At 32.4% G+C, this 19119-nt stretch overlaps 1 protein-coding gene across 1 annotated transcript in view; it reads left to right on the top strand.

Moving 5' to 3' along the window:
- Nucleotides 1-18869, top strand: part of LOC141333671 (plexin-B2-like) — a 140895-nt gene extending 122026 nt beyond the window's left edge. The window contains exons 17-37 of the mRNA XM_073838754.1: nt 890-1026; nt 1108-1287; nt 1469-1577; nt 3062-3271; nt 3363-3542; nt 3626-3762; nt 4285-4385; nt 5181-5410; nt 5512-5693; nt 7640-7706; nt 7783-7929; nt 8405-8561; nt 8965-9065; nt 10818-10902; nt 11185-11336; nt 11424-11581; nt 14920-15067; nt 15160-15224; nt 15308-15383; nt 16888-16962; nt 17075-18869. Of these exons, the coding sequence (XP_073694855.1) occupies nt 890-1026; nt 1108-1287; nt 1469-1577; nt 3062-3271; nt 3363-3542; nt 3626-3762; nt 4285-4385; nt 5181-5410; nt 5512-5693; nt 7640-7706; nt 7783-7929; nt 8405-8561; nt 8965-9065; nt 10818-10902; nt 11185-11336; nt 11424-11581; nt 14920-15067; nt 15160-15224; nt 15308-15383; nt 16888-16962; nt 17075-17179 (2802 nt within the window). The 3' untranslated portion in view covers nt 17180-18869. The remainder of the gene's footprint in view (nt 1-889; nt 1027-1107; nt 1288-1468; nt 1578-3061; nt 3272-3362; nt 3543-3625; nt 3763-4284; nt 4386-5180; nt 5411-5511; nt 5694-7639; nt 7707-7782; nt 7930-8404; nt 8562-8964; nt 9066-10817; nt 10903-11184; nt 11337-11423; nt 11582-14919; nt 15068-15159; nt 15225-15307; nt 15384-16887; nt 16963-17074) is intronic.
- Nucleotides 18870-19119: the final 250 nt, after the last annotated feature.

Genomic DNA, 19119 nt, shown 5'->3' with positions numbered 1-19119 from the left:
TCCTGTATTAGCATATTTTCTTCCGTCAGCCAGTTGTACACTGTCCGCGACAACGTCTCGTAAGCAATGCAGTTTTGTATTTGGATATAAAAGTGAACATGAGAGTCTTTTCCCGACATCAGAGTAACTGAGGACGCAGTGGATTAGTTTTGTTTTTGATGGTACCGCACCACCAAATACACACACACAAAAAAAAACAAACAAACAAAAAAAAAAAAAACGGAAGAGAGGGACGAGGTCAGAGCTCATTATCATTTAAAGAGACATGCACCAAATTGGGTGGCTGTGAACAGAGCTGTTTTTGACAGGGGAAAAAGGTGTAGTTTATTTAGATTTAATTTACTGTTTGTTTGTTTCTTTCTTTCTTTCTTTCTTTCCAAGCAGAATATTCAGTTTCAATTAGAAATAAATGTGTTTCTAAGGCTATTTTAAATTGAATTTAGCACACCAACAGTCATAACACAAGTTATTAGTTATCAGTTTTCAGAGAAATCTGTTATGTTCACCATAATTGCATTTATTTAATAGAGAAATATATTAAAAACAGTAATACTGTGAAACACTATTGAAATTTAAATACTATTGTTCTATTTTAATATTTTTTAAAGTGTAATTCATTTTCAGCAACCATTATTTCTGCTTTCAGTGTCGCATGATCTTTTGGAAATCTTTAAAAATCTCACTAACCTCAAACTTTTACGGTAGTGTGTGTGTGTATAGGTTTTCGTTATATCGTTTCAGATGTTCATTTTACATTTTCCTCCACGGGCTGTGTGAGCATAGCCTTATTAATATTTAATAACGCTAGACTGATGTAGACAAATTAGCTATTATTGGAGCTGTGGGTGAGCAAATGTTAACAGCAAGTTGTTTTTTCCTCTCCTTCCAGGATCCTATCCCGAGGGCCGTGTCCCCCACTAAAGGCCCAGCCGCTGGAGGAACCGTCATCACTATCACAGGAGAGGACCTGGAAACAGCTAGTAAAGAAGACATCAGCATCACCGTGGACAGAGAACCATGTGAAGTGTGAGTAACGAGTAGAATAAAGCAGATTTGATTTATCTCTTAGTCCAGTTCTGATTATTTCTTATGTCTTCAAACATATAGGCTGACATTTGGCCAGGTGATCACCTGCAAGACAGGCCCGTATAAAGGAACAAAGACTCCTTCAGATAAGTTTCCCGTTATTGTAAAATACGGCAAGGACACTTCCAAAGATGTCAGCGGATTCGAATACTCAACCAATCCCAAAATTACACATTACGAGCCACCGGACAGCTTTGTTTGGTAAGTCAGTTTTTAAGCTTCGCTCACATATACAGCCTCACTATTGGGCTTTTCAAATTTTAAATGCCATGGCTTTTGATCACAAGTAAGATGTAAAGATGTATTTAAAGGACCAGGGGTGAGAATATATTGCTGTGTGAGTAAGTGTTACATGTCACTATGTATGTTTGTGTGTTTTCAGCGGAGGCCGTAAGATCCGAGTGATGGGATCTGGATTTGATCAAGTGCAGAGTGTCACCATGCGAGTGCTGCCCTCTTCTGACGAGTTCAATCAACCTACCAATGTCGAGGTGTGTGTCATGTTTGTAATGATATTTTTGGGCCCATCTGTGGTTAAGTTAGTGTTCCCTTACAATAAACAAGACTGGGATTTGAAGGGAAGACACTGATTCTGTTTCCTAAAGTGGATGCAATATTGTTACTGTTAACCGAAACTGAAGCTGTTAAAAATCATTTATGTTAATTGAAATAATCTAATAGAAATAGAAATAGTAATCGAAATACGTGACCCCGGACCACAAAACCAGTCTTAAGTATAAATAGTCAAAAATACATTGTATGAGTCAAAATTATCGTTTTTTTCTTTTATGCCAGAAATCATTAGGATATTAAGCAAAGATCATGTTCCATTAAGATATTTTGTACATTTCCTAACCTAAATATATAAAAACTTAATTTTTGATTAGTAATGTGCATCGCTAAGAACTTCATTTGAACAACTTCATAGCTGATTTTCTCAATATTTAGATTTTTTTATATTCCTGATTTTTAAATAGTTGAATATTCAAATAGTCAAATATTGTCCTGTCTGAACAAACCATACATCAATGGAAATATATAAAAAAAAAAATACCTTTATGACTGGTTTTGTGGTCCAGGTTCACATATTAGAAATAGAAATATATATAAGCTACAACTACACTGTAAAAAGTTTTCACCAGTTTCAACTTAAAAACTTAAGTTTAGCAGCTGCCTTAAGTTTTTAAGTTAAATCAGCTTAAAACTACAAGTTATTTTAACTTATTACAATAAAAATGAGTTGATATAACTTGAGTTTAAATGACTTAAGTTGATTTAACTTAAAATCTTAAGGCAGCTGCTAAACTTAAGTTTTTAAGTTGAAACTGGTGAAAACTTTTTACAGTGTATTAAAAATTACAAAAGCACATAAAATAAAAATAATTAATAACTACACATAGTTTAAAATGAATACTAAAACATGTATGTTATTTGTCCATGGGATGCAAAAGAAACCAGATATTTTCCAATTCATAGTTGCCACAATAGCAGCAGAAATGTAGCCTAAACAAATTGTGCTCTATGTTCTGAGTCTGAGTTCTCGATGCAATACGATAACTTTGCATGAGAAACGGGTTCGAAATTTAAGTCATTATTTATTAAAAGCTTTTTCACTCAATATGTTGCTTGTGCTTTCATTTTACATCTTCAGGTTTGCTATTTTTGTTTTTTCGAATGTTATTGATTGGCTTTTAAGAAATGTCAGCATTTCATTTTTATGTAATTTCCTTTTTTGATCAAATGTCTAGCTTTCATATCCCATTGCTTAGTTTCAAGCTTAGGAGTTTCCTCTCTCTCCTTCTCTCCTGTCTGCATCTACCTAATATTTCCTTTCCTCCGTCTCACTTCTCTTAATGTTAATAAGCAACATTCATCACGCGGCTGACATCCTGCTTTCTTATTTCTTTTTTAGTGCTCAGACATTTGTGAAATGCATTTTACGCAGAGATAAACTGACTTGTTTTCTTTCTCGCAGTTCGAACAAGAAGTGAGCAACAGGAGCGATACCTTATTGGAGTTCTTCTCTCCGGTTGTAAACAAGACATACATAAACCAGTCCTTAAGGACGGTCATCCAGCTGGACAACTTGGTGGAGAACTTGACAGGGTTTGCTTACCATCCAGACCCCTCGTTCGATACTTTGAGCGATAAAGCCATCACGGAAAGCAGCATCATCAGCGTTAATGCAAGTATTTTTTGCTAACAACAGATTTTGGATACCTTTTAGTTTCAGTAACTGCTGATTTCATTGCTTCATTGCTTTTTCTGTGATGCAGGGTAAAGGTTTTTCCAAAGCCATGACTGCCAAAGAGGCCCAGGCATTTGTGGGCGATGAGCCATGCCCGGTGACAATCCTGGAGGACGATAAACTGTTCCTCGTGGCCCCCGCCAGGCCTCCTAAATCCACCTCCAGACGCCATCGCAGAGACACCAGCTCAGAGGCTATGGAGCTGACGGTTAGAAATTGCTCTCTTCAAGGTTTAATCACAGTTATTCTCACCAATTTTACATTGAGTTCAACGTTTCTTGTCTTCTTCAGATCAAATTCGGCAACGGAGAGTGGAATGTCGGCTCTGTTCGCTTTGAGAGGAAATACGAGGTTCCTCTTTACATCATCATTCCTGCTGTCCTGATTCCCATGGTCCTCTTCATTGCAGTGTCGATATACTGCTACAGGTAACAGACCTCAGAGTGCGCCAGACTGTAATAACGTAAACTTAATAACTTAGATTTCAAAGCCGTGGTCTAGTGAGTCTCGCATTGATCATATTGCTCAAATATTTTTTTCAATACGGTCTCATTCACTCCACTTCTCTCTTTCCCGTTGTCTCTCTCTAATAACAATAAAAAATTGAAGTCAAAGTCAAGAGATAATAATTAATCAGTAAATTAATAAAAAAAATACCTAAACAAACAAAACAAATTAAAAACCCATTATCTAGATTTCCCTTCCCCTCTCTCTACGAGGTATTGTATTTAATTCAATTAATAATAAATAGTAATAACCAGGAAATTAAATTAAGCAGATAAAAAAAATAATCAAACCAGAAATTGAAACTCACAAATATAGAACACCAGTATGATCTGTTTCCTGTTCTCTCTCTGTATTATCAATACAAAATAAGTCAGTTATAAATAATTAGCAGCAAATTAGATTTAGGTAAATTAAAAGTAATGTTTGTGTTTGTTTGTGTGCAGGAGGAAGAGCCAGCAGGCAGAACGAGAGTATGAGAAGATCAAAAATCAGCTGGCGAATTTAGAAGAGAGTGTCCGTGATCGCTGTAAAAAAGAGTTCACAGGTGAGATATTCCTGCTTCTTTTAGTCAGTAAATATCTTTTTTAGATAAGCTGTTAAAGGGATAGTTCACCCAAAAATGAAAATTCTGTTATTAATTAGTCCACCCTCATATCGTTCCAAACCTGTAAGACCTTCGTTCATCTTCAGAACACAAATTAAGATATTTTTGAAGAAATCCTACAGCTTTCTGACCCTGCATAGACCGCAACGCAACTGACACAATTTCCTCCACTTCTCTCTATCATTTCCCGTTTTCTGTCTCTAATATTAATAAAAAAAAGTCCCAGAAAGGTAATAAGGACATTGATAAAATAGTCCATGTGAAATGAGCAGTTCAACTGTAATTTCATGAATATAAGAATACTTCTTGTGCACAAAGAAAACGAAAATAACATCTTCGAAGACGGATGCCTCAAAGAACGGAAGAGAAGAAATTAATGATGATTAAAGTCATTGTTTTTGTTTTCTTTGAGCACAAAAATGATTCTGGTTGCTCATAACATTATAGTTGAATCGCTGATGTCACATGGACTATTTTAACAATTTCCTCACTATCTTTCTGGGCCTTGAACTTGGTAGTTGCGTTGCTGTCTATGCAGGGTCAGAAAGCTCTCGGATTTCAGCGAAAATATCTTAATTTGTATTACGAAGATGAACGAAGGTCTTATGGGTTTGGATAGAGTAACTAATGACAGAATTTTATTTTTGGGTGAACTATCTCAAAGAGCAAAGATGGGTTTTGTTATTCTCAAAGCTTCAACTTGTCTTATCACACTTAACTCTCTGTGTTTTTTAGATCTTATGATAGAGATGGAGGACCACACTAGTGATCTAAGCGAAGCTCGAATTCCATTCCTGGATTACAAGAACTACACCAACCGCGTTTTCTTCCTGCCCTCCAAAGATGGAGCCAACGATGTCATGATCACTGGCAAGCTTGACATCCCAGAATCCCGCAGAGCCATTGTAGACCAAGCGCTCAACCAGTTCTCCAATCTCCTGAACAGCAAAACCTTCCTCATCAATGTAAGACCCTTAATGTCATTTTCCAGTCTCTGACTGGATGAGATTGCTCTGCTGACATGTCTACATAAGCTGACTTGTGTATTCATGTCTTTGTGCTTTAGTTCATTCGTACCCTGGAGGACAAGCAGGAGTTCAATGCCAGAAATAAGGTTTACTTTGCTTCCTTGTTGACGGTGGCGCTACATGGAAAGCTGGAGTACTACACGGACATCATGAGAACCCTCCTGCTGGAGCTGATGGAGGAATACGTCCACAGCAAAAACCCCAAACTCATGCTTCGCAGGTCAGACTCTAGAACAAATGCACATACTTTGCCATTGATGTTGCTCATACTTAGCTTTAAAGGGGACATCAGATATCTTCATAAATTATCCGCAACAATTAAAATATAAAACACCCTTTTTACCTTGTCAAAAACAGCTCTGTTCACAGCGAGCCGTTTCGGTGCATTTCTCTTTAAATGATAATGAGCTACTGCTCACTCCACCCCTCTCTAACATTATTTATTCATGGTGTGTTACCATCAAAAACAAAACTTAAACCACTGCATCCTCAGTGGCTCTGATGTCAGGAGAAAACAAAGACTTTTATGTTCGCTTTTACATCCAAATACAAAACACCTGCATTGCTTACAAGACACTTTTGTCGCTACAGCTACTCGAGTGTGGAGAAAATGGCGGAAATATGCTAATACAGGACAGTCCATGAGCAGTTGTAGGCGGAGCCTGAACAGTATGATGTCATACTGCTCAGAAAATCAAAACGGCTTGAGAATTGAGACTGTTTAGGTTTTATAGGAATTAAAAAAAAGGAGTGAATGGATTTTATTCATTTTAGGGTGGTTGTCCACACACTGCTAAGGCATATTTATATGCAAATACCATGTAAAACATGTAAAAACCCCTTTAACATTTCTATGCAGTCATACTTTAAAATGTCTTTGCAGTTGATAGAACAGATAAACAGTTCATGGACTTTAAACCTGAATATCGAAGACTTGGCCCTTTTGGCCGCACTAAACGCCCTAGAAACATCATGGCTATTGCTGAAACCACCTTAGTATAGAGTTCCTGATTCAATTTATGTCCCTGGACCAAAAAAACTGTCATATGGGTCAGTTTTTTTTAAAATTGAGATTTATACATCATCCGCAAGCTGAATAAAGCTTTCCATTAATGTATGGTTGTTAGTATAGGACAATATTTGGCCGAGATACAACTATTTTAAAATCTGAAACTTAAGGGGAGAAAATCGCCTTTAAAGTTGACCAAATGAAGTTCTTAGCAATGCATATTACTAACCAAAATTAAATTTTTGATATATTTATAGTAGGAAATTTACAAAATATCTTCATGGAACATGATCTTTACTTAATATCCTAATAATTTTTGGCATTAAAGAACCCATACGATTGGTTTTGTGGTCCATAGTCACATTTGATTCTAATTCAGAAGCTCTTAATTAAGTTTGATTCCTGTTTTCTGATTTGACTTAGATTTATTTGGATATATTTGAGTTATAATGTTCATTTTGCTTACATATTCTTACATGGAGAGAAGTTTTCTCTCTAATGCTGATGCTGTAAATTATACAGGGCAGTGTTTCAGACTGGCAACATGTCTTTTGGAACCATTCATTAAAAAAAAAACCCTCATAAGAATCCTTCTGTGAATCGTTCTACACTATCAGGTTGTGCTGCATGTTTTTGCATGCTGTCCTTGACGAGTCTATAGAAAGATTTGCGGTTTAGTGCCACTACTGAAATTAGAGATTGGGAAAATATATTTTGGTGGATTTCAAGCATCAATCCCAGGATCGTTTAAATAAAGATTGTCATTTATCTGGAGGCAAGACAATAGTTAAGGAATAGTTCACCCAAAAATGGACATTCGGTCAATAAAATATGTTGTTGCTTTCAGCATGGCTATAAAGGTCACACAATATGATATTCAAACTCACATTAGATACTTAACACCAAATAAAGCACACAATCAGTACCTGAGGTTGCCATTGCCATCGTTTGCATGTTGTTCCAGCCGCAACGTCACAGAAAAAGAAACAGTTTCTAAAATAGAAATGTTGCATGTCGTTGTCACGATTAGTTAAGACAAACCTCTGAATAACATGGAGAAGATACCTTTTATCACATGTTGCGGCATTGCGCCGCATGTAGTTAGGATACGGTGTCAGTCTGACAAATGATATCATCGGCCTGTGTTTCCTGTTTAGGTCCGAGACGGTTGTAGAGAGGATGTTGTGTAACTGGATGTCCATATGTCTCTACCAGTTCCTAAAGGTGAGTAATTATGCTATGAATAGTATTGCAGAAATGGTTTCCGAGCTGTGAAGGCTGACTAATGTGTTTTTCACAGGACTCAGCCGGCGAGCCGCTCTATAAGCTCTTTAAGGCCATTAAACACCAGGTGGAAAAAGGTCCAGTTGATGCCAAGATGAAAAAAGCCAAGTACACTCTAAACGACACCGGACTTCTGGGAGATGATGTCGAGTACACAGTTCTGGTGAGTACTAGACATTTTAGAGTCCACGCTTGTTGTTTTTGAAGTGTGTGGCTTGTCTGTTTACGCCTTATACGACTGTACAAAGATGATTTCCTTGTAGAAATGGTCGGTGAGGGACCCGTTGAAGAAAAAGCTTGTTAATACAGAATGGGTCTCGCTGTAAAAGAGACTCTGCAAAGCGGAGAGTGTTAGTGTGTCCATCATTGTTGTCCTAACACCATTTCATTGGCCGCAGTGAGTCTGTAATCTCATTCACGAGCGTAACACTGCTCCTCAGGGACTGAACAGCCATTATCCGCTGGTGGAAACCACTCGGCGGAAAACGATTCATGAGATCTCGGAAAACAAACAAATGCGCTCTTAGTTTGCTGAGTTTCTCGTGCAACCAAGATTTACTCCTAAGTAATTGACTTGCAATTGGTGATTTTTGCCTCCTGAGAGTTTATTCTGTCTAAAACCTGTTTGCACTCTCTAGACCCTACAGGTGTTGGTCCACGGCGAGGGTCCCGACGTCACCCCTGTCAAAGTCCTGAACTGCGACACCATCTCTCAAGTGAAGGAGAAGATCATCGAGCAGGTGTACAGGAATCTGTCATACTCCCAGAGACCCACGGTGGACAGCGTCGCACTTGGTTAGACCCCCGGCACTTTTCATTCATTACGCCAGGAAAATTTCTAAAACTTTATAAAGTAACACGCATAAGTAACTCTCTTTATTAACAACGCATTGCGTTTAGAAGTAGTGGAGGAAGAGTCGCTGCTTGGCGGAGCTCTGAACAGATAGTGGTTTGATTAATGGTGGGATCTTGGGCATGTCGGTCTGCACTCCTGCAGTTCTTAATGAGTTGTTCTTCTAAATGTGCTGAATTGTTAAAGGCGATGTCTCGCTTCATCCATCAGACAGATGAATCTGGTTAAAAGGAGGAGTGTTGGGAAAAAGCAGCCAGGGATTTTGTTCTTCTCAGGTTGTCAGGTGTAATACCTGCCAAGTTTGTTGGGTCTTTTTGTGTAATGTACTTCCTCTTCTCTCCACAGAATGGCGCCCTGGCTCTACAGGGCAGATCCTGTCGGATCTGGATTTGACATCGCAGAAAGAGGGAAGGTGGAAACGGATCAACACACTGGCTCATTATAATGTGAGTGTTTGCATGATTACACATGAATATATAAATACATACACACACAGTGTACTGAAATATTACGGCATTTTATGTCGTTGATTATTGTTTTCTTGAAGAGCACATTTCACTGTGCTGTAACTTTCAGTTTATTTAAATTATTTGACTTTGAGTAAACTTTTATAGTTAATGTGTTTATTTTATTTATTCACAGGGATTTATTTTGTTTATTTCTTTTTTTAAATGTTTTATTTAGTTCACCTTGTCTTTAGTGTTACTGACAAAGCTGGGCATTTTTTTAATTAATATTTTACTTCATTTGTTCCAAAAGTATCCAAAAGTATCATAGGGATGGATTTATTTTATTTTATTTTATTTTTATTATACATTATTTTAATTTTATTTTACTTTAGTGTAGTTTTGGGGAGTTCCACATAGAAATCTGTGAGCTTTTTTTTTATTAATTAGTTTTTTTAATTAATTGTGGGCATTTTTTTATAATTATTGATATTTAACTTCACTTGTGCTAAAAGTATCTAAAACATATATTTTTTTATTCCATTACAGGGATTTATCTATTGTTTATTGTATTGTATTTTATTATGTTATGTTATGTTATTTATTTATTATTCAATTGCAGGACATTTTTTTATTTTATTGTGGTGTGTTTTGTTTTATTTTGTTATTTTATTTTTGGGGAGCTCCACATATTTATTTTTTTCTTTCATTTTTTTTAAAAGTAATACAATTAATTAATTAATTTTGGAGGCATTTATTTATTATTAATATTTTATTTTATTTAATAAAAAAAACTTTTATTTTGTTCCATTGCAGGGTCTATTTAATTTAATTTAATTTAATTTGGAGGACATTATTTTAATTTTATTGTGGTGTGTCTTATTTTATATTTTATTTTACTTTTGTGCCAAAAGTATCTGAAACATACATTTTATGTTATTCCATTACAGGGATTTATTTTATTTTATTTTAATTAATTTGTAGGACATTATTTTAATTTTATTGTGGTGTGTTTTATTATTTAATTTAATTAAATTTAATTTTAATTTAATATTATTTTATTTTTGGGGAGCTCCACATATAAATGTGTGGGCTTTTTATTTTATTTTTTTAATTAATAAAATAAATAATTAATTTTGGAAGCATTTTTTATTATTAATAATTTACTTTATTTAAAAAAAAAACATTTTTGTCATTTATTTTCAGGACGTTATTTTAATTTTATTGTGGTGTGTCTTATTTTATTTTGTTATAGTTTTTCTACTTTAGTCAATCACAGGGTTATTTTATTTTATTCAATTGCAGGACATTATTTTAATTTTATTGTGGTGTGTTTTATTTTATTATTTTATTTTACTATAGCATTGTACTTTATTTGTGCCAAAAGTATCGAAAACGTACATTTTTATTTTATTCAATTACAGGGATTTATTTTATTTTATTCATTTGCATGATATTATTTTAATTTTATTGTGGTGTGTCTTATTTTATTTTGTTATTTTATTTTACTCTAGTCAATCACAGGGTTTTATTTTATTTAATTAAATGGCAGGACATTATTTTAATATTATTGTGGTGTGTCTTATTTTTTTTAGTCAAGCACAGAGTTTTATTTTATTTTAATTTTTTATTTATTTTTTTATTTGATTTGATTTTAGGGGAGTGCCACACATAAATGCTGACATCATATTATTCCTTGTTTAATTCTAATCAATATCCGTTGTGTATTATTTTTTGGTTTGTGTGTATTAGGTGAGGGATGGTGCTACCCTGGTCTTGTCCCGAGTTCTGCACACCCAGCAGTCTTTCGATCAGCATCAAGACAACCATGAAGAAAGTTAGTGACTTCAATTATACTGAAGTCTTAAACTACTTATCCAATTGTATTTTAATGACACCAGTGCATTGCTTCTTATTGATCCCCCTTAATAGTCTAAACATATTGACAGTCCTTAATGATGGACAAACACAAAATGACTGAAATCTGCTGGTGCGCTAAATGAGCAGTGAACTAGAACTGAACCCAAACTAAAGGGCCACTCAAGTATGTCTAAAATAACTGTTCTCCAAACAGGAAGAGCAATCAGTCCTTTAAATGTGCTTGTTTTGTGATGAACAGGAAATGCTTTGCTGGAGGACGATAAAGTATTTCACCTGGTGAGACCGGCAGACGAGCTGGACGAAGTCAAATCAAAGAGAGGAAGTATGAAAGACAAGGCTACGACGAAAGCCATCACTGAGATTTACCTGACCAGACTCCTGTCTATGAAGGTGGGTTGGACTGAACATTGAAATATTTGTCTTCATTCATAAATTGGAAATTGGATTAGAGAGTGATGTACTGTGTTTGGGTTTCAGGGCACGTTGCAGCAGTTTGTGGACGATTTCTTCCGCAGTGTGTTGTGCTCCGGGACTGTGGTTCCTCCCGCAGTCAAGTATTTCTTTGACTTCCTGGACGAACAAGCACAGAAACATGATGTTGAAGATGAGACCATCCACATATGGAAGACCAACAGGTATCAAACACTTAACGCTTATGAACAACATTCGTTTAAAGGGACAGTTTACTAAAAAAGAGTTAAAACATTTTTTTTTGCATAATGTTTCAGTTTTTTTTTTTATTGCAATGATTTTATTTATATGCAATGAAATTCAGTGGACTACGAAACAAGATTTGACAAATATTTCTTTTTAAATATTATTTTTAATGTAATAATTAGCTGTAAATTCACCCTTTTGACTTTCATTGTATTGGGGATAAACACAGAGACTTAAAATTTCTTTAAAAGAAGTTAATTTGCTGCCTTTGTATTATATTGTGCAGTTAAATAACAAATAATATTGTTATTTAAAAAATAAGAAAGAAATGTACTGCATCTTATTGTATTATATAATTCAACTTTAATGACAAATAAATATTAATTTTTAATAATTATTGTATGTTATTATAAATATATTATTTACATTTTAATAAATAATTAACTGTAAATTCACACTTTTGACTTTCGTTTTGACTTTTTCAAAATGTCCTTAAAAAAGCTAATTTGCTGCCCATATTATAATATATATTATATTATATTAAATTATTGTGAAGTTAAAATATATATATATTTTATTAAATAAATTGTATGGTTTATTATACAATATATTATTATTATAAATGCATATAATATTTAAATATATAATAATAATAATAATAATAACTAATTGTAAATTTACTGCATCTTATATCATATTATATATTGCGAAGTTAAATAAGTAATTATATTTTATAAAAAAAATTACATTGTATATATTATTAGATACGTTATATATTTTTATTATCAATGCAAATATTTAAATATAATATTATTATTATTATTAATAATAATAATAATAATAATAATAATAATAACTAATTGTGCATTTCTGGGTCTTATATTGTCATATTATATTATATTATATTATTAAAGTAAAATGAAAAATACATATATTTTCTTTAAAAAAAATTAAAAAAATGTATTAGGAAAGTTAATTTGCAGCCAATATTATATTATAATGTGAAGTTATTTAAGAAATAATATTTTATTAAATAATTAAAATTTATATATATTAGTGTTATTATAAATGCATATAATATTTAAATATATTATTATTATTATTTTTAATAATAACTAATTTTAAATGTACCACATCTTATATTATATATATTATATTATTATTATATTGTGAAGTAAAATTTGAAATAATCATTTTATTTATAAATTGTATTGCATATTACATACAGTGTATATTATCATTATAAATGCATATATTTAAATATACTAATGATGATAATAATAACTAATTGTAAACTGCGTCATATTATATATTGTAGCAATGAATAATTATATTTTAATAGTTATATTGTGTATATTAATATATAAAGTATATATTATCAATACATATAATATTAAATATATTAATATGAATATGAATATTGTACATTCCCTGCACATTATATGAGAATTTATTTAGATTATATTATTAAACTTAAATGACAAATAAATATATTTCCTTTAAAAAAATGTTTTTATAAGTTGATATAAAAAAGTTAATTTATGTTATATTATATTGAAAATGATTCAATTAAGTTAAATGACAAATAAATATTTCCATTAATTAAAAAAAAAACATTATTTTTTAGTTGCTCCCTTAATTATATTATAATGCAAAGTTCTATAAGAAATAATTATATTTTAATTTATATTTTAAATTGTATATTAATATATACAATATTTAAATAAAATAATAATAATAATAATAACTAATTGTAAATTTAGTGCATCTTACATATTTATTATATTATATTACATTCTATTATATTATAAAGATTACTGACAAATGGCAGACCGACATCCTTTCTGTGACTAAAACCATGCAGAATATTAAGCTGGTTTGACCCATAAGTGCTTGCAATTAAAAAGTTAACTTTCACATTGAATTCAAAGCACAGTTCATAACTTTTGGGACAAATTCTAATAGGCCTACAATAAGTTGTTCACATACAACTAACCACAACAATAATAATAAACCGTCGTGTGCAGCAGAGATTTAAAAATCTCTGAAGGGAAATGGAAACTCTTTTAACTCAGCAGATGAAATTATGCAGGCTTTGTTGAGCCCTGATCAAATATTCACAGTGTGTCTTGTTGGATGAGCAAAGAGAGATTGACAGGTGAAGTCTGCATCGGTGTACTTGAAGTACGCACTTCTCTTTCGCATCCTCGCTCTCATCTGCGGCCCATTAAATTACCCCTCTCGTTATTGTTTTGCAGAAAAACCGTGACTGCTGGGTAAGTCACGAAAAAATGGTTTGATTTGTTTTGGACGGTTTGTTCGGAGTCAAGGCCGACGGGACTCTGCTATTGAGTCTGTACGGATCGCTCGCAGCTGCTTTTGCCGCCGGGACGTTGTTATATTAAAATCTCACTCCAAACTCTGAGATGACTTTATTTTTTTTTTCTGGCAAATGATGTTCTTTGATTGAATAAGGACATGCTGATACAGACATTAGATCAAGGGATTAAAACAAGCTCTGGAGGAATGAAGATAAAGCTATTACGTTCCTTTAAACAAAAACAGTGCCTCAATTAAAAGAGAGTGACATTTGTATTCAGTCGAGGGTTTGTTGTGGTCGTCTTCATTAGGCTAAATTGATTGGTGCTTTGTGCTTGATTTATCAGATAGGCTTTGGATAAAAACAGTTTTACCTTTTGTCTTTAGTATTACTGACAAAAATTAAGTCTGGGTAGTTTTTTGTATTAAATGTAGTTGGAAGAAATTAATTGTAGACTGTCCTTCAACTTTATATATATATATATATATATATATATATATATATATATATATATATATGTATATGTATATGTATGTGTGTGTGTGCAATTTTATTTTTTTTACTTTATTTTTAGTATTCCAACTATAAATGTTGATACCTAACAGTCCTTTTTTAAATCAGAAATTCTCTCAGCTTGTCAATTTAGTTTTTGCTTGTTTTGCTGACAAATTTTAATTTAAGTATATATTATTTTTAATATTACTTGTGTAAATATAAATGTTGATACTAACAATCCTTTTTAAAATCAGTAATTCCCTCAGCTTGTAATTTTTTTCTTTTTAGATTAAATATAGTTTAAAGAAATTAGTGATCGACTGTCCTTCAAACTATAATTCCAGCTATAAATGCTGATATTAACAGTGCCTTTTTTTTACATCATTAATTCTCTCTGCTTGTCAATTTTCTTTTTGTTTTGTTCTTGCGACTCGCTCAATAAGAATAGATCTCCAAAGAAATACATTTGTGTTATGATTTTTCTTAATTTTTTTTCTCCAGTCTGCCTCTCCGGTTCTGGGTGAACATTTTGAAAAACCCTCACTTCATCTTTGACGTTCATGTGACTGAAGTGGTGGACGCCTCTCTGTCTGTAATCGCCCAGACCTTCATGGACGCCTGCACCAAGACCGAGCACAAACTTACCCGGGTGAGCAGCGAGAGTTGAAGATGTAGTTTTTCAGTCCTATAATTTTGTCTTGGCTTTCTGTCTAATGCTTTCTCTCTTGATCTCCTTCACAGGAGTCTCCCAGCAACAAACTGCTTTATGCAAAGGAAATTTCAACTTACAAGAAGATGGTTGATGAGTAGGTTTCTGTTCTATTTGTGAGTTTGTGCATGTGTAATCACAGTAAAAAAAAAAAAAACTGATGTTTTCTGTGCTCTACAGTTATTACAAAGGCATCCGTCAAATGGTTCCAGTCAGTGACCAAGACATGAACACACACCTTGCAGAAATTTCACGTGTAAGTTTATTTTATGTAATTTATTATTATAATGTATATTTTTTTTGTAGTTTCTATATATATATAATATAACTAGAAATTATAATATTTATATATATATATATATATATATATATATATATATATATATATATATATAATTATTTATTTCATTTTATTTAAAATGTTCATGTTTATTATTTAATTAGAGTTTTTATTGAAATTTGTAATTTATTTATTTTGTCATTTCTAGTTTATTTATTATACTTTTATAATTTGTTGTTTATCATTTTTATATTTTGTTTTTTATTATTTCTAGTTAATTATGTAATTTTGAGTTAATTTTTTATTTCTATATATTATGTTTCATTTTCTATATATTATATTTTGTGTGTATATACATATCACAATTATATTTGTAATTTGTTTTATTTTGTAATTTTGATATTCTATGTAATTTTAATTTCAAAATATTTTTGCAATTTTAGTTTTATTATTTTGTGAATTTTTTATATTTTGTCATTTAATTTTAAATTAAATAAGTTTGTTTTTCATGTAACTAAAATGTTTTCATGTTTGTTTATTTTTTATATACAATTTTATTTTATATTCATAATTTCTATTTATTTTTATTAAGGTTTAATTTTATTTTTGAATATTTTAAGTAAGTGTACTTTTGTATTTTGTCATGGTTATTTTTATTTATTTGATATAATTTGTATTTTGTTTTATTTCTGTATTTTGAAATTATGTAACTTTATTTTTAAATTTAGTTTTTTATGTAATTTGTATTTTTAATTTCTTTATATTATATTTTATATATATCAATATTTTGTAAATTTTGTTTTATTTTATTATTTTGTCATTTTTTTTTATTTTATGTAAGTTAATTTTTTTCATGTTTGTTTATTTTTATTATATGTAATTTAACATTTTTCATGTTTGTTCATTTTGTTTATTTTAATATAATTTTATTTTATCTAATGTCATTTTTATTTTTTATATTTTATGTAAGTGCACTTTTATATTTTGTCATGATTATTTTTTATTTTATAAAATAAATATTTATTATTGTATTTTTTTCATTTCTATATTTTAACATTTTTTATTTCATTTAACCTTTTCATTAAATTGTTTCATGTTTGTCTTTATTTTGATTTTCATGTAACTTCTATTTATTTCAATTTATTTTAAGGTTTTATTTTATTTAGTATTTTATGTAAGTGTACTTTTATATTTTGTCATGTAACTTGTATTTTATGTTTTTTTTTACAAATATCTTTTCATGTTTATTTTTTTACTTTAATGCCATTTTTATTTGATTTATTTTGTATGCAATTTCTATTTAATTATTTATTTAGGTTTATTTTGATTTTTCAAATATTTTATGTAATTGTTATTTTAATATTTTGTAATGTTTATTTTTTTATTTGATGTGATTTTTATGATATCCCAATTTAATCGTATTTTATTTTATAGCATGCATGTTTTTGTACACAGCAAAAGTAACTCTATCTTTTTCCAGTCTCACACAGATAAGTTGAATACCCAGGTTGCATTGCACCAGCTTTACCAGTATGCCAGCAAGTACTACGATGGGGTAGGTGTTGTTACACATCAAAGTATGCTTTGCTCCCACTCTGGTACACATTTTGCTTTTTGAGATCAACAAGTAAACGCTACAAATTTGTCTCTTCCCACGCCATCCACAGATCATCCGATCGCTAGAGGAGGACCCTGCGGCCCAGAGCAAACAGCTGACCCTCAGACTGCAGCAGATCGCCGCCGCGTTGGAGAACAAAGTGACCGACCTTTAGTGTCGAGGAGCCCAGACTCAAGCAAGGAGATGGTAGTGCCACTAAATCCAAGACAGAGCTCAAGTTAATGGGCTCGAAAATAAAAACAGCCCTTCTGGAGGACTCTACTTGATGGAGCCTCGGCTCCGTCGAGTGAAAGATAAAGCGCGGAGGAACACAGACTAATTGCAGACCCTTCCTCTCCACACAGCTTTCAACTTCGCTCTCAGAGGGACCAATATGATGTACTCTGACCTGAGAGGGGAGCGAAACCTCACTATGGTACTTCTCAGATCAGCACCTGCACAAAGAAAACCCAGCATTTCTTTTTTCGTTCTGCTATGCCAATAATCAGATGTCCAGTATATTCTTCCTGTGTAGATGAATTCAAATAGTATTATATGTAAATATATTTTTACACTCGAGGCTTTAGGCTAAAAGAGATCGGTTGTTGTTTCCGTGGAAGCCCACCGTTTTGCTTTCCAGTGTATTTTAAGTGCCACTCTCATTCCTGTGCGGTAATGATGTCACATCCTGCGGGTTCACGGTTCAGATTGTGGTACCTCTAGCGGTTTGTATAGGTGTTTGTGATGCTGACGTCCAAGCCTGTGCTTCTTTTGTCCCTCCCAAATATTTTTAGCGTATTTTATCGATGATTGCGTACAGAAATGCCATCCGCACAAAAAAAAAACAGGCCATAATTGTTGAGCGATGGTCCACGGCTCGGAAACCCATTTGATGCGTGACACGCAGACTCTCAGAACAAAGGCCACGGAAGCTTTTATCTCCCTTTGCTTTGGTGTCTGCTCCAGCAGTTGCGTTTTTATGTTTTGTACCATCTTTGCTTTTATATATGTGCACTTCGACACATGGCCTGCCTTATTTTATGACACAGTTATGATTTTGTATTTTAAATCGACAATATTTGATTTAATCAAGCAAGGTTGCCTTTCTTAAATATATTTAACACAAGTACGGTAGAGAATTTCCTTTTGAATGTGATAACGGAATTTGGACGATCGTGACTTTGCCTTAACAGCAATAGTTTGGACTGAGAGCGACTCATATGCCAATTAAATCATGGTCATTTATTATATAATAATTTAGTTTACTGGTACTTTATTTGAAAAAATTGGCTTACCAAAATTTAAATCAGTTTTTCGCAGCTGTCCGCAACCATCTAAAGCTTCTGTTGTTTTGTATGTATCGAAGTATCTAGTTTCAAGTGTAATTTAATTATTAATTCAAAAGAAAAGATATAAAGGTAAGGCAGCTGATGGTAAGATTTTTGTTTTGGTAATCTGTAAATGGTACGCTTTTCCTACCTGTATGTTCTGACTCAAATGTGCCAAACACTTCACACTCAAATGACGAAAGGGTAATGAACTTTAGTAGTGTGACTCGTGGTAGGCGTTGGCAAAGTCACATTGCAGCCAATCAGAGGCTGGCACCGCCCATTCTGAGCATGATGGACACAGCAGGAAATGCCTTTGAACTGTAAATATAGCCCAACTGCCAAGATTTCATATTCCCCTCTCCCTTTCCTCGCTCTTCCTGCCAGTTCTTGTGTTGTCTAGCTATGACCGTGTCGATGGCTTATTGTAAAGCTTCTTGTTTGCCTTTCCTTACCAGGTAGTGCCTTACGAATATGAGTAATAATGATCAATTGTGTGGTGATTGTGTCTGCATTAAAATTGCAATAGGGACCTTAGACATGTTTCTGAGTTTTTGTGAGAAATGCATGTGTTTTCTAATATAGCCCTGGTCTGAAATCTATGGAAGCCCTGAATAAAAATTTTAAAAAGGTAATTAACTTTTTATCTCACAATTCTGACCTTTTTTCTCGCAATTACGAGTTTACATCTCGCAATTCTAACTTTTGTTTATCTGAATTGCGTCATAACTTGCAATTCTGACTTTTTTTCTCAGAATTGTGAGATATAAATTTGCATTTGCGGGTT

The sequence above is a fragment of the Garra rufa genome, chromosome 4 (genome assembly GCF_049309525.1).
Source record: "Garra rufa chromosome 4, GarRuf1.0, whole genome shotgun sequence".
Classification (NCBI taxonomy): Eukaryota; Metazoa; Chordata; class Actinopteri; order Cypriniformes; family Cyprinidae; genus Garra; species Garra rufa.
Note: the sequence above shows the minus strand (reverse complement) of the source record. Positions and strands in the feature narration are given on the sequence as shown.